General features: G+C 38.7%; 2 protein-coding genes across 2 annotated transcripts in view; one reads left to right on the forward strand and one right to left on the reverse strand.

Moving 5' to 3' along the window:
• Positions 1 to 2045, forward strand: part of rnf207 (ring finger protein 207) — a 58592-nt gene extending 56547 nt beyond the window's left edge. Inside the window, exon 18 of the mRNA XM_002937546.5 lies at positions 163 to 2045. Within this exon, the coding sequence (XP_002937592.3) occupies positions 163 to 325 (163 nt within the window). The 3' untranslated portion in view covers positions 326 to 2045. The remainder of the gene's footprint in view (positions 1 to 162) is intronic.
• A 1110-nt stretch (positions 2046 to 3155) lies between these two features.
• On the reverse strand, positions 3156 to 12946 carry icmt (isoprenylcysteine carboxyl methyltransferase). Its single transcript, XM_002933841.5, has 5 exons — positions 12682 to 12946; positions 11091 to 11179; positions 10571 to 10740; positions 9703 to 9920; positions 3156 to 9374 (listed from the first exon to the last, which is right to left on the reverse strand). Exons 1-5 carry the CDS (start codon positions 12892 to 12894, stop codon positions 9192 to 9194), a joined length of 873 nt encoding a protein of 290 aa, XP_002933887.1. The 5' UTR covers positions 12895 to 12946; the 3' UTR covers positions 3156 to 9191.
• Positions 12947 to 14804: the final 1858 nt, after the last annotated feature.

The raw sequence follows: 14804 nt of genomic DNA on the forward strand, positions 1-14804 counted from the left end.
TCAGACTTCTAACATGCTTATACATTTAATTGAGGGTATATTACTAATTAGTGATATGGGATTGTTAAATTATTATTGTTCTAGTCTTACTTTTTGTGCCAATAAGCTTTGTAAAATTTTCTAGGTGCTAAAAAATGCTGATGTTTTTGCCTCTTGGCACAGGAATGACTCTACAGCCTGCTCTGAGGAAAATTATGACAAATCCCTGGAACTAAAAGTCGATATTCGAAGTCTAAACCTTCTAAACGAAGACCTTTTGGTTAAGAGCAAAGAATACTACAGACTGAAACAAAATGCCACAAACCGAAAAGGTCTAAGCACTTAAAAAGGAGAGAAAAGAATATTTTAACATTGGATATTGGATAATCTAGAACCAACAAACTTGTTCTTATATAAAAGATAAACATCTGGATTTGACAGTGGATACAAATGCTGAACCCTGACAAATACAATGCAGTGGACGGGGATTTGGAAAAGAGCAAAAATGATGCAGAAAATATTAAAGTACTTTCCAAATCCAAATGAAAAAACAGCTTATATATATATATATATATATATATATATATATATCATACACGAAGCAGCTCTCCAGATACTGACCTACAGTGCCCAGCACCCCTTAACAGCTGAAGGGCTACCTGTCTGCTGTGACTTTCATTGCTTCGGTCGCCCGAAGTTGCCTCGGGCGACTTTGGAAAACCGAAGTGACGCATCTGCCATCCTACTGGCGATTTACATTCTTGCCGGTGGGATGGAATGTTGTGGAAACTAGCCCGCAATAGTAAAGAATTATTCGCGGGCAACTAATCTCCCTGTGTGCCACTGCCCTTAGGGAATATAAGAATAACCTTTTATTCAACTGATAGATAAGGCTTAGTGGGCCCTTGACACATGCATACAGAACCATAAATCTTACATCAGTGTTATATGCTATTAGCATGGAGCAGGAATGTTGGCCTATGGCCACCAGCTCAAATGCAGCTTCCAGCAACAAACACTATTATTAATTATATTGTGTAACAGCTGATGGATATCTGGGATCTTCACGTGTATTTTTGCAACAACCAAGTTCCACTGTACAGCCAAAGGTGCAGAGAGTTCTAGTTACAACAAGGATTAAATTTTATCTTTATGTATGAAGTCCAGCATTTTACCACTGACATGAACACCTCCATTAAACTTTAGCCCCTACAGACAAACCTTTGAGATGTAGTTTAGGTATCTAGTTGGCTTGTGTATATATTTAAAGTACAGTACATGGCTGGCATGTATACAGCCTTACTTACCAGAGCTTACATAATATTACAATAGATAATATCAGTAGAATCATGCCTAGCTGTGTTGATAGAAGTACGCTTTTTATGTACTGTTCGGAAATTCATAACCCTTAAGTGCAATTTCTTCAACCTGGGCCAGACCCACAACCTGCATTTTTTTGCCAGCTTGGATTACTACCTTATCTGACCCACTCAGGCATGGGTCTTCAACCTTTCTTTCTCATGAGCCACAGTCAAATGTAGAAAGATTAGGGAACAACACAAGCATCAAGTTCATGGAGGTGCCAAATAAGGGCTAAGATTGGCTATTAGGGGCCTCTATGCACACTATCAGCTTACAGGGGGCTTTATTTGGTATGAAATCTTGTTTTTATTCAACCAAAACGTGCCCCCAAGTCAGGAATTCAAAAAGAACTACCTGGTTTGTGGGCACTGAGAGCAACATCCAAGGGTTTGGGGAGCAACATGTTGCCCCAGAGCCACTGGTTGGGGGATCACTGCACTAAGGGCTGGCCACAGTAAAACTGGAAGTGACGTCACAACAGTACTGAAGCCTGACAGTACTGTAAAAAGCACCGGTTGGTTCACTAATGCATGAATAGTAAGTATTGTACATGATATGTTTGTCTGTCTCTCTATCACGTATATAAACATAACAATGTGCCCTCATTTGGGAACAGTACATGTAGCTTGGGCAGTTACTAATTGTATATTTAAGTGTTGAATTTATTATTAAGTCACAATAAAACAATGCTATGTGTCTTGCCCGTCTGGTGGAGTTATGCATAGGTTCCATCTTGGGTCAAGGGTAAATCAGCCTGCATGAGACCCCCAATAACAATATAATGTAAAATGTAACTGCTGAAAATGTTTATGTGAGTTGGGGCTGGGGAAGAATCTGGTACCTCCTCGTGCTGGGGTAGGAGTGCATAAATCTAGCATGCCGTATATGAACAGGAGAAATATCAGCACCCACTGTTAGTAACCTTCCATCATGGTTATATCATATGGTGAAAAGATAGATGGACAGAGGGAAATTCCACAGCTCTATTCACTTTTCCTGGTATTAGGAGGATGGCATCTTCTTTCCCAATACTCTCCATTTTTTTTCAGAGATGATGGCATAAAATGTAGATGTTCCCTTGAGTAATTCAAACACCATAAAATAGACTGCACAAAATAAAAATGTTTTCAATATAGTTAGTTAGGCAAAAATGCAATCTATAAAGGTTGTAGTGGGCAGATGTCTAACATAATAGCCAGAACACTACTTCCTGCTTTCAGCTCTCTAAGCTGTTAGCAGTCAGTAGCCAATCAATCAACCAATCAGTGACTTGAGCATAAGGGACATAACTGCTCAGTTATTCTGCATTTGAATCTGACCTGCATGCTCACAAACTAACTGAACAGTTCTGTCCCATGTGCCCCCCTAAAGTCACTGACTAAGAGGTTAGAGAGCTAAAAGCGGGAAGTAATGTTCTGGCTATTATGTTAGACATCTGCCCACTCCAGCCTTTATAGATTACATTTTTGCCTAACTAACTATATTGCAAATATTTGCTATTTTGTGCAGTCTATGCATTTGACCCAATTTCATTTTTACACTGAACCGTTCCTTTAAGGCTTTCGGGGCTTGAATTTCCTGACTCTTCTGGCCAATAAGTGTCTTTTTCCAAGTGCCCTTTGGTTAGAGCTTCAAGAACCAAACTGATGTCCCAAGTAAGCACTTTGTTCATTAGTCACTCTGTTAAAAGCTTCCGGATAAAGTAAGACTTTATGTAAGGAGGCCGTCGCCACTTCTTCACAACAAGCTTTGCCAAAATGATGAACTGAGCTCGCTTAGCCACAACCCAAAACAAAGGACAAGAAACTCTTTGCTTGGTTAAAAAAATAAATTAAAATGATTTATTTTACACATAATTCAGTATTTTTGCCAATGACAGACAAGCCAATACTTGATTAACCTTAAATCGTATTCATATGCTGAATGTACAAAATGATAAAGGTTGTAACTGCATTGAGATGCATGGGATACTCTAAGTGCCTGCTCATGGCTGTTGTCATGTCATGGGGTTATATAATAAAAGGCACTAAGTTTGCCCAGGAGCAGTAACCAATAGCAGCCAATTATCAGGTAGAATTTACTAGGCAGCTGTTTAAAAGCAAACCTCTTATTGGTTGCTATGGGTTATTGCTTCTGGGCAAACTTAGCATGTTTTATTACATATAAGTTATATCTTATTATAAACACTTTGCTTTGAGGGACAAAACAAATATATTCACATTAAACAAATACATTTTGGATATTCTATGGAAAGAAAAAGTATCACATGTTCTACTTTCAGATAGAATGTGGAGTAGTTGTGTTGTGATATTTTTTGTCCTTTTACACACGTCTCAACACAACCATGTCATATAGAAGCCCTATGCAATACAACTTCTGCTCTTCTGTCTCTTTATATTTCAAGTCCTTCAGTTTCTCTCCAGTTCTTTTTTCTATGTGACTCATCCTGTGGTTGAGGTGGTCTTATGGTGGCCATAGTACAGACTGGGAAATTGTCGGCATTGCTCAAGAGAAGGCCATCAATTATATGTTCTGAGCTATACAAACCCAAACATAAATAAGCAAGGGGCTGCAAATGAGTCATCAAGGTTTGGACACAAAAAACAATTTAAAGTGGATTTACTTCAATGCCCTTTATGCGGTATGGCAGGTCTGTAACATTACTTACATATAAGCGGCAATCGTGTAAAATATATATGTATGTTGAATAGTCATGTTATCACTTATCAGTGGCTTTTCATGTCACTTGGGTCACATACCTCACTGAATCTTGTGTATTATGAAACATGAATCATGTATAACTATAAAATGTAAGGATATTAGAAGCCACCTTGGGTTCCATAAGAAGGGGAAATGATTTCCTATAAACCAATCAGGGGCTTTAAGCATGGCTGTTTGAGTAATACATAGATATTCATTCCATCTCTATTTTCCCCTTGTATCCTTTACTGTAAAACAGCCATGACTGGTAAAGGATGCCCAAAAGGAAAGTGCAAACACAGAACCAAAGGGCAAATTTTACCAATAACAAATAAAAATATCATCCGGACGCAAGAGAGCCTGGGAATTAGCACCTTTCTTATGGTCGCTCTACTTCAAGCGCTTCCTATAGTGTTGTACCTACACAAGCAACTGACTTGTAGCTTGGTGATGCCATGCTGCGATACAATCACACGCAAATTAACTAATAATTACTGGTGCTGCAACTTGTTCACACTAGTAAATCATACACATGATACTTTGGGCGTGAAAAAAATACTAAATTGTAAAACGCATGGTCCCGGCCTATATTTAGTGCTTTGCTAGGATCTTTCATAAATAATCCATTATGTGTTTTTCAATGTGAAATAAGTTTAAACCAAAAATTTTATTTAAGGATTTGATTGTCTGCAACAACATGAACTGTGGTCAATAACTTTCCATGTTACAAAAATGGACTTAATTGTTTAATTAGAGTGCAAAAGAGCAAATCTGCCATGTTCCAAGTGGGGTCATGTATATTGATGGAAAATGCAGATCCCAGAAAGAAACACATACACCAGTGTCACACTCCACTCTTTCCCCCAAATACCAAGGCAGTTTATAGAAGGAAGTAGCCACTTAAGCTCAATTCCTATCCAAGTCCAGACGACCCACTAAACAAATACTCATTCACCCTATTCTACTGCAATCCAAAAGTGACTGGCGGTTCCTTCAATGCAAAAGACACATGCTAGTATAAAGCACACACCTTACTGGCATGAGTTTCTTAAATCCAGGAACCATGTCAGAGCCACTGGGCTATGCATTATAAGTACAATAACAGAAGTTGCTACTAAAGAAACAGTGTATTTTTGGAAAAGTAGCTTCAGAGCACAAAAAGTCAATGATGGTTCATGAACAAGAGACAGCTTTGCCGCCGTATGAAACTTAAATGAAACTTTCCAGTCAAACTGCTGATAGACATGGGGCTGAACGCCAAACGTATGTTTCAATGCCATCATTACTGCAAACCATGGCAGGGGCCGCATTATGTTTTGTGTTAATTTTAATCAGTAGAGCTAGTAGGGATTGTGACTTAGCAAAGAAAGAATCAGGTTAGAAAGACTACACAGGGGAAGTGCTACAGTGATTAAAGGAGCGAGAGGTTTCAAAATGGAGTACTCATTGCAGAGAGCAGTGTCAGGGGGCACAGGCCAGCCTTGTCCTACCTACAGGGCCCCATTGCTTCCTCTGGTGCTTCATAACCTACACATCTGAATGACATGCAAGTTAGGGGTCTGGGGGGGGTAGCACCTAAGTGTCCCCTCTCCCGCAGTGTGCTCTAAAACTCAGTGTAAAGCCCTGTTGCAATGCAAGGAGAGCAGAATGCAGCATGCAAAGTGCAAAAAAGCCCAATTCCAGCTTATTTTTTTTACACTTTCCCTACTGTGTTCTGTAAAGTAAATGACCCTAATAAGTTTTGGGCTTCTATACTAGGCCAAAGCCCCACAGCCCTTTAGAAGTAAAAATATGCAACTCCAAAGTTGCCCCTCACTAACTCCCCATCTTTTATGCAGAGCTCATGCTCTGAGTGGATATCAGTTACCTGGAGCTTAGGGGCCAACTATTTATAAAATAAAAAATGTATGAAGTGGATTAGTAATTAGATTTTAATTACATGGCAGAAATCAGTACATTCTTTATTAACTGGATAAAGGCTGCTGAACTGAGCTAGTATGGTAAATTCAGAAAATCTGGGGACAAAGGCTGTACCAAAACCATATAACTTGGGCTTCTGCCAGGAATGGGTACAAACTGCACCATCTGAGGGCTCATTCCAATTAGTTTTCTGATCACACTTGGTTGGTATAGTAGATGTTGCGTTTATTGACTTCAGTGTACGTTCAGTGCAAGGTCACACTGTGGTACTGGGCTTGGTAAGAAAGCCCAAACTGAATCACACCAACATGACCTTGCCTCCATCACTAGAAGTCAAAGAACGAGAATCTTTCTGTGCAGATCTGCGCCACTGGATCTGAACAAGCTCTCACTGTGCAAACTTGTAAGGCACTTAACCTAAATGACCTGTGGCTATTATTGCTTCAAAAGGGTGATTCTGCCTCGATTGGTTGAAGGAATACAGAAACGGATCCACTCGATGTCTATTAAAAAGGGGATTTTGCCTTGGTACTGTATGACTGTATAGTTACCAGGGAGCAATGGCCATATGGGGCCCTTACATGTGCCTGAACCTAAAGCCTCTGCATTGGCCCAAGTGCAGCCACACTGAATGGATTTTGGCACCAAAACGCATACTTGTGCAATTCTGTACCTAAATCCACTATGTGTGCCAGCCCCCAGGCAGACACATTAGTTGTGGGTGCGCTGAGCGTAGGTGATTCTTCGCAAGTGTTTATACATACTATGTACAATAAAGGCTGAATGCATAGCCGCTTCTCAGATGCACCCCCACAGACCCATCCAACCAAGCATACAGTTTTCTAAGGAAACAATTGTGTATATTTTTAAGAACATTTAAGGATGCATACAAAGAACCTAGGTACACTGAGTCACATCTAGAATTTCCCCAGAGAGAAACCCAATATATTAAGTCTTTGGTCTCTGTACCCTGATACCCTGCCTTTTAATCCACAAATTTAAAAGTTCCAGTAAATAGAGGCTTAATACTTATGGTAAGGGAACATTTAGTAAAAGAAAATATTTTTAGTTTTGTCTCAGATACATCAGAAACATCTGATAAACAGACATATTTGAGTCACCGCTAACTTTAAAGGTTAAGTAAACCAAGATTTGAAGATTTTAAGGGATATTTGTAGTTAATATGAATGAATTGGGTTACAACAGCGCCACCTGCTGGTCAGTTTCTGACCTTGATGTGGTAGAAGAAGTTGTCAGAATAAAAAAAAGGGGGGGGGGGGGGCGCTGATCTGATGTTCTAGGAGTCAGGAAAAACAATAGAAAATATTAAAAACCTTAGATTACTTTTCTGACCTCTTTCCTAACCAGAAGAATATCTGATTAGCTTTCTTCTACCAAACTCAGCAGGTGGTGCTGTTGTAACCACATTATTCCTATTATCAGTATGTCTATCCTTTAATATCGTAAAAATAATGAATGTAAATTGCAAAAGTGCTTAGAATAGCACTCTCATCAATTTTACATTCACTTATTTTAAAGATTTACTTATTCTTTAACTGGAATAATGTTTCCTGTTGCTCAAGTTCCTCATTGCTGATTTATGTGGATATTTTCTGGCTATTCTTGCTAACACAGGTACATCCATTGCTGGAAGATCCTCAAATGAAAAGTTATTGCTAGGTTAGCCAAGCCTCAATTCCACCGCTACACATGATCCTACTCTTGGTCCCTGAGGGTGCTCTGTTTTGGAGTCTATGGATAATATCACATTGACCTTGGCAGGCCAAGCAATTTAGAAATTATGCTGATAAATAAGGCTCTCTGAACAAAATATGCCTTTATATTCTACTGACCATGTATACAAAAATAACTAATAAATACCATATTTTTCCCCTTTTAATCACAGCACCCCATAATATCTTTCTATTAACACATACATACAGTTCTCTGTAAAAAGCGAAATTCTCTAAGCAAGCATGATGTAAACACCCACCCACTGATATGCCTGCTAACACCAGAGCTAGTATATAAGCAATCTGCCATATTAAAGAAGAGAGCCAAAAACTACAGCATAACAGTAAAGACAAAATAATAAATGAGGTATCAATTATAAATACTCTGATTAACCATTACAAGTTTAGGGAACCTTCAGCACTACACTTGCTGCTTTACTGTAATTCCCTGCACTGCCCCTGCAACTCAAGGAATACAAGAAATTGTAGTTTTGGAACATCTAGATGCCAATGTTGCCCATTACTGCTCTATGGCCTTACACTGGGATCATGCATTATTACAGGGCTGCCAGCTAATATCCCTCAACCTACTACACCTTTTGTAGTCACCCAAGTGGCTGTCAGGGCATGATAAGACCTGTAATGCTGAAAAGCAGTGTGAGACCATGAATTGATATTGTGAAAACCTGCAGTCTTTTCCCTCTAATTCCCTAATAAAAAGATTTCCAAATAGAGAACTGTATCATAACAATACTGATACTGAGTGCCGCAGAGAACACACATAGTTCTAACACACAAAATATAGGTTTATATGTATATATATTGATCCTTGATTCATATTACAATTATTCTAATGCTAAATGCTTTCATGAATAGGAAATACCTTGCAGTTAACCTGACCTTGTGATTACCCTGACAAGTGACCATGTTTGCCTAAACCAGAGCATTGCTGACCTTTACCATACTGGGACCTAAACACTGTGTTCTTGTACTACAGATATCACTGGGAACAGTGCTTTTTTCAGCCTCTCCCTATGTCCTGTACAGCCAGGCTAAGGACAAAAACGAGTGCTATGCTCCAAAAGTGCGTACCATTCAAGCCCACATTGTCCAATGTCATTTACAGACTTGCATTTTCAATTATTTTGACCATTCATGCATATAAAGAAGAAGATTGTTTGAGTGATAAATATAAAAAGTTCCATAGAAAAGGGATTAACGGTAACCCTAAAGTCAGTGTCTACATCATATCCTACCCTCATAAGTCATAATAGGATTGTAAATTTTCAAAGCCAATAAGGGCTGGTGTGTAGATGCACAATCCATTCAAAATCCTGATTTTTTTCCTGCACCTTCCTAGCCCCTTGCACCACAACAGAAGACTGCACAATGGCTTCTACTGCTATTACCTCACAGCATAAAGTAGCGATGCCATGTGCTTAGTCAAGCCGGACTAGATATGTGTTCTGTATTCTCATCATGTTCTCTGCCATTCAGCTAGGGCTCCACTTTTACTCCCCTTATAAAGGGCAGGCCTGTGGGAACTTTCTTCTTATATTCCATATAGTTTTCTCCAAAAAAGTGGATTAGTGAGAACTCTTCCTCCTCGATCCGCTCACGGAAAAACCTCCAGGATGCAAAAGTGTAACCAAATAAACACAATGGGTTACAAAGCAGAACCTAGGCCGCAAGAAAAAACAAATATTAGTTCAGTAAAATGAGACTTTAACAAGTAAAAAAACAAGTAGTCTTTTTAAATCCAGATATGGGAAGGATGGTTGTAAAAGCATTCTGGCACATATAGAAAAAAATAACAAAATTCTGCTCTCAGTAAAATTTATCCTTTATATATGTAGGGCTTTTATTTTTTTTTATTTTATTATGGTTGGGATTTCACGAAACTATGCAACAGAATTACCCTGATGGCTGGCTGCCCACTTATAGGACCAACAGCTAAAGTAGGTGCATTCTGCTATGATGAGGGAAGAATGCCAGATGAATACCATACCTGAGTTCCAATGCTCCAGTAAAACCAACCAACATATGACGGATGCCTGAACCAGGAATATACCCCAGACGTGACTAATGTGTGGGAATCAGATTTCTCGTTCTGTACAATGTGGTTGAAATTTGAGCCAGCTGTGAGCATTGCACATTTCCTAAGAAGCTCCCCAAAGAGAACCATAATCAGGCCAATAACACTCAGCCATGTTATCTGCTTCAGATCTGTTATTTGCCATCAGAGAAGAGACAAAGAGATAATATGAGTAGAGAGCGAGGCATCGATACAGAGAACCTTATATAATAAACTAGCACCGTTTATAACATAAATAATGAATAAAAATCTCTTCCTAATTCAAATAGCCAGGGTCTATTGTTCTGCCTATTTTACTTGCATATATAGTTTTGTGCCTATACAGCAGTGGCACATCAGTGCTACTGGCCATGAGTAAAAAGGTCATAGGCAGCATATAACTATGGTGCAAACAAAAAAAAAATGAAGGTAATGGATGTCTAGAATGTTTGCAGAATAAGGCTGCTGTTCAATTTAATAATGTAGTTTTTTAAGATATACAAGCAAACATGTCCTAAATACAAAGCAGCAATAAAAGACAAGTCATTCTGGGATGCAAAATAGCAATGTAAACTTTTGTTATTTAAGAATTAATGCCTTATCTTTCTGTACAATACGAATCACACATATCAAGAAAGCACAGACTACACAGATCACAAAATTATAAATGCTGCTAAATCCTACTCTGTTCCAAAACAGCAGATGGATTGCAAATATATGAGTATATCTGGATATTTTGTATACTGATATAAGATACCCACACACAGTATACACACGGTAGTACCTTTTTACTACTACCTACCTGGGTAAATTGTCTTCTCAACAGTAAATTCCACCCAAGATGACACTGCAGCCAGTGTGTATTCTAAGCTGTGATTCAGGAGGAATGAATCAAGGGACAAGCTTTTTGGATTGTTCACTGCTGTTATCAAATACTCGGAGTAATGGAAAAATGACAGGGAGCAAACATACCTAGAAATGAAACAAGAGTTCACTTAACAAGAGGCCAATGTCAAACTACTAGTTTATAATAAAGAAAAGTCATGAATAACCTGTACAACAGAACATTATAAAGAGTGCTGATGTAATGTTAGCAGTTATAAATGGTGGTGATGTCTCACCTGCTACATACTTAACTATAACTTGAACTATAAACATATTTACTCCACCATTTTAATATATAAAGACATTTAGAGGTAGCATTGCAATTCCACTGACATTACGAATTAAAACATATATATATATATATACACATACATACATAAACTACTTTAAGGTGCATTTTTAAGCTTGGATTAATCTAATGACCATCCCTTACTCACCAACCAAAGGGTTTCCATGGTGACTGTGTGATGCCCAACAGCAAACCACACCCGAAAGCAAAACCTAGAAAGCTGGCCCTGATGGCTACCTGCAAACAAATAATATTTATGAGTCAATTTGTCATTAATGTAATAACATTTACTATAATACTACTTAAATCTAAGTATAGTTTTTCAAAGTCTGCTTCAATTTTAATGCCACCAATGGCCCTGTGTTTGTAACATTAAATTCTGTAAGTGGGCATCGTAATATGGTGCCCAGTGCTTGTTTTACTATTGGAGGCAACTTAGGTCACGGTTAATCACTGTGATGCAGACCATATTCTACGTAAAGATCTAATCTAAGATTTAAATATGATTGCCAGTTAAGCTAGCACAGAGGAGAAGGCTAAAGGATTTAAGCTTCCTTTTAAGAGGCTTTAAAAAAGGTCAGCAAAGCTGAATTACAGAGCAGTAACTGGAAAAATAAATATATATATGTGTGTGTGTATATATATATATATTATATATATATACACATACACACACACATAAATAAGGTTGTTATGTACACATTGTTATAAACATAATTATATTAAATGAATGCTAATTAGATAGACAAACAGCCATAAGACGGTTGTCACTTAGCTTAGTAGATTAGTGGATATTGCTTGATGCTGGGTAGTTGTTGTGGTCGAAAATGTATGATTTTTTTTTGTTGTTGCTGGTAAAAAGCTATTGGGCCTTTTAATTATGACTTATATGAAGACAATAAATATATAATTGGCAGTTATACTGAAACATTTTGTGTCAGCACTACTGCTCACTGCAAAGGGATGCAACATAATAAAAAGGAATGATATATGCTTATGTATCATATATATTGATATAGTGACATATTACATAGCACTTTACAGTATACATAATTCACATCATACCCTGCCTCTGTGGCGCTTACAGTCTAAGGCCCATATCACATTAACCCACACACTATCAGGACCCAACTAAAAGTGATGTAGAACCCAAAATAAAATTTTGCCTCATGAAGGAAAATGCAGCCCTAACTAAATATATGTTAAGCCAGTAAAATGTGTGTTTGTAAATGTAACTGCAAGTGAAAGCAGTATCCGTCTGTTCAGAGAACACAAATTGAAAGGCAGACATTGCTTTCAATAGCAATTCAATTTAGAAAAGCATATTGATAAGTTGAGGATTATAGCATAATTGGGTTTACCTCCCCTTTAATGTACAAATCAGGCACACACACACACACACACACACACACACACACACACACATATAAGCGGAGAGTATAGAATAAGAAGCTAGCAGTACAACTAAGAATTCTATACAATACAGAGCTGGAATAGAGGCAGAATTCCCATTCCCACCCATATACAATAGACATAATAGAGATGCTGAGGTTTCTCAGAACATATGTGGTTCCCATGCAGGCAAGCCACTCACACTGAAGCTGCTGAACTACAACGTCCAACCACCCCCTCCCTCTGGCTGTCAGGGAAAGTGAGACTAGTTCAGTGACACCTGCGAAGCTACAGGTAGAAAAGCCCGGCTCCATAGCAAGCCTGTACCCCTCTCACAAGCGCTGTACCTGGTAGAGCTGAGCCCTATACAGCACAAGCAGGAGCCCATTTAACACCGCTATGAAGATAACAAGCGCTATTCGTCCCGGTGCGGCTGCAAGGAGAGTCTGTTCCGGCTCCGTGAACCTGCTAGTGAGAAGCGGCAGAAATATCACCGATGCTCCAAGTATAAAGCTAACTATGCTCACTCTTCCCTCCAGTATCAGCCGCGCACCGGCCATCTTGGAGAAGGCAAAGAGGAAGTAAAACTTTGAGCTTCCTGTCGGCTTCTAGCACAAACAGCTGGCATGTAGCAACTTGATGCTGTCTTAGTGGGACACCTGCTGGTGGAGAGCGGGAACTGCACTGGAAGTTTCTATCTATTCTATTAAGAGAACAGGTAAGCATCAAAATAAAAAACATTTTTTGTATTGAATGTGAAGTATTTGTCTCTTTTCCCTGCTTGCATAATATAGTTTTCATTTCCTTAATGGTATGTTAACCCCAAACAAACCTTTCCAACAACTTTCCAATACATGTTTATTACAGAAAACTTCTTTCTGTATGTCACTACAGTTGAAACCTGCATCTTTCTGTCCCTTGTTTTTTTTCTTAATTTCTGGTTCTAACTTTTAAAACAATGTAGCAGAAGCCTGCTTTACTCCAGACACAGCCCTATTAATAGTCTGGCTTCAATAGTCAGAATCAGCAGTGCAGGGGATAGCAGGGGAGGGACATACTGCTTTGTCTAGTAAGTATTATTATTATTATTATTAACATTTATTTATAAAGCACCAACATATTCTACATTGGACATACAGAGTAACATATAAAGCAATCAATAACCGATACAAGAGGTGAAGAGAGCCCTGCCCAAAAGGGTTGAGACACAAGGTGTGGGAATGGGCATGTAAATTTATAAATAACAATAGAATAATTGAATAACTTAATAAATATTGGAGAGTTGCTTTTAATAATTTTATGTACCTTCAGTTCTCAATAGGCTAACCAGGCCTTTAGATGCCCAGGATCTTTCAGACTGAAAATTGCTCATATTGCTTAACTTTTTGTGTGATTTTGCAATGAAGTACCATTATTTACATTACATGTAGTCCTGCTGCAGTCAGACTGTAGCCTGGGATGTGAGCAAGGCTAGAACTCAATTAAGTTAAAAAAGAACATTTAATTTGAACTTTGTATTTGTGCACCTAACAACACAACCATGCTGTGAATATGACTGCAGTGTTTGCATTTGCCTCAGATAGATCAAGGGTTACAAGGTTGATCTTATTAACTGCAGGGCCCAATTTGCACCATTATAGTAGGACTGGCTGGCAGATCAAGGGGCTTCAGAGCTGGTGGGCAAATGGTGCCTGCCTCTTCCTTTCTCCTCCTCACCACTGCAGTAATGCTGCCTGTCACCCCTCTCCCTTGTTCCATTGGTCCCTGTGCTTTTCATGACATGCTGTCACAAGCCTTTTACGACACATACAGTGACAGCCCGAGGCCCCGCGCTGTCTCTTTCATCAGTCATTCCCCAGCCTTTCTTGGCTGTGGGTGAGATTTATAAAGTCATATGGCAAGACTGTAACGAGTACTCCATAGTGGAGCAACTGGCACTGGGCGGTATGCCAATGTATGGGGCCTCCATGCATGCAGGGCACAAGTGGGCCCAACAGGTTTAAATGACCCCTCTGGTTTGCTGCACAAAAGCATATTCAGATTTTATCCATAGCAAAGTATTTTCTTATCTCACAAAGGCTGACAGTCTTCTTCTTTTTACTGTACCATGCCCATAGGTACTCATGTCATGATAATTTCTTCCCTTCATCCCTTCTCTGTTCTCATGATAATAGCTCTTCCAGGTCACACCTTATGGATTGCTCCTGTGGGTATTACAACACAGAGCCTTATGAAAGTTGATATATTGTGAATATGCATTTCATTATTTCCAATGGTTGATGGCGTATGGGGCATTTTCCCTGATTTAGACTTCTTACCTCACCACATCTGAGTTCTCACTCCCACTTCTTTTCCATACCTTTAGTTTTTATTATTCTGATGTGTTTGCATTTGTTACTTTGTAAAAACCTTATACTCTGCTTAATACTGTGGGAGATATTGTCATTATACAAATGAGCAATATTAGTAA

The sequence above is a fragment of the Xenopus tropicalis genome, chromosome 7 (assembly GCF_000004195.4).
Source record: "Xenopus tropicalis strain Nigerian chromosome 7, UCB_Xtro_10.0, whole genome shotgun sequence".
NCBI lineage: Eukaryota > Metazoa > Chordata > Amphibia > Anura > Pipidae > Xenopus > Xenopus tropicalis.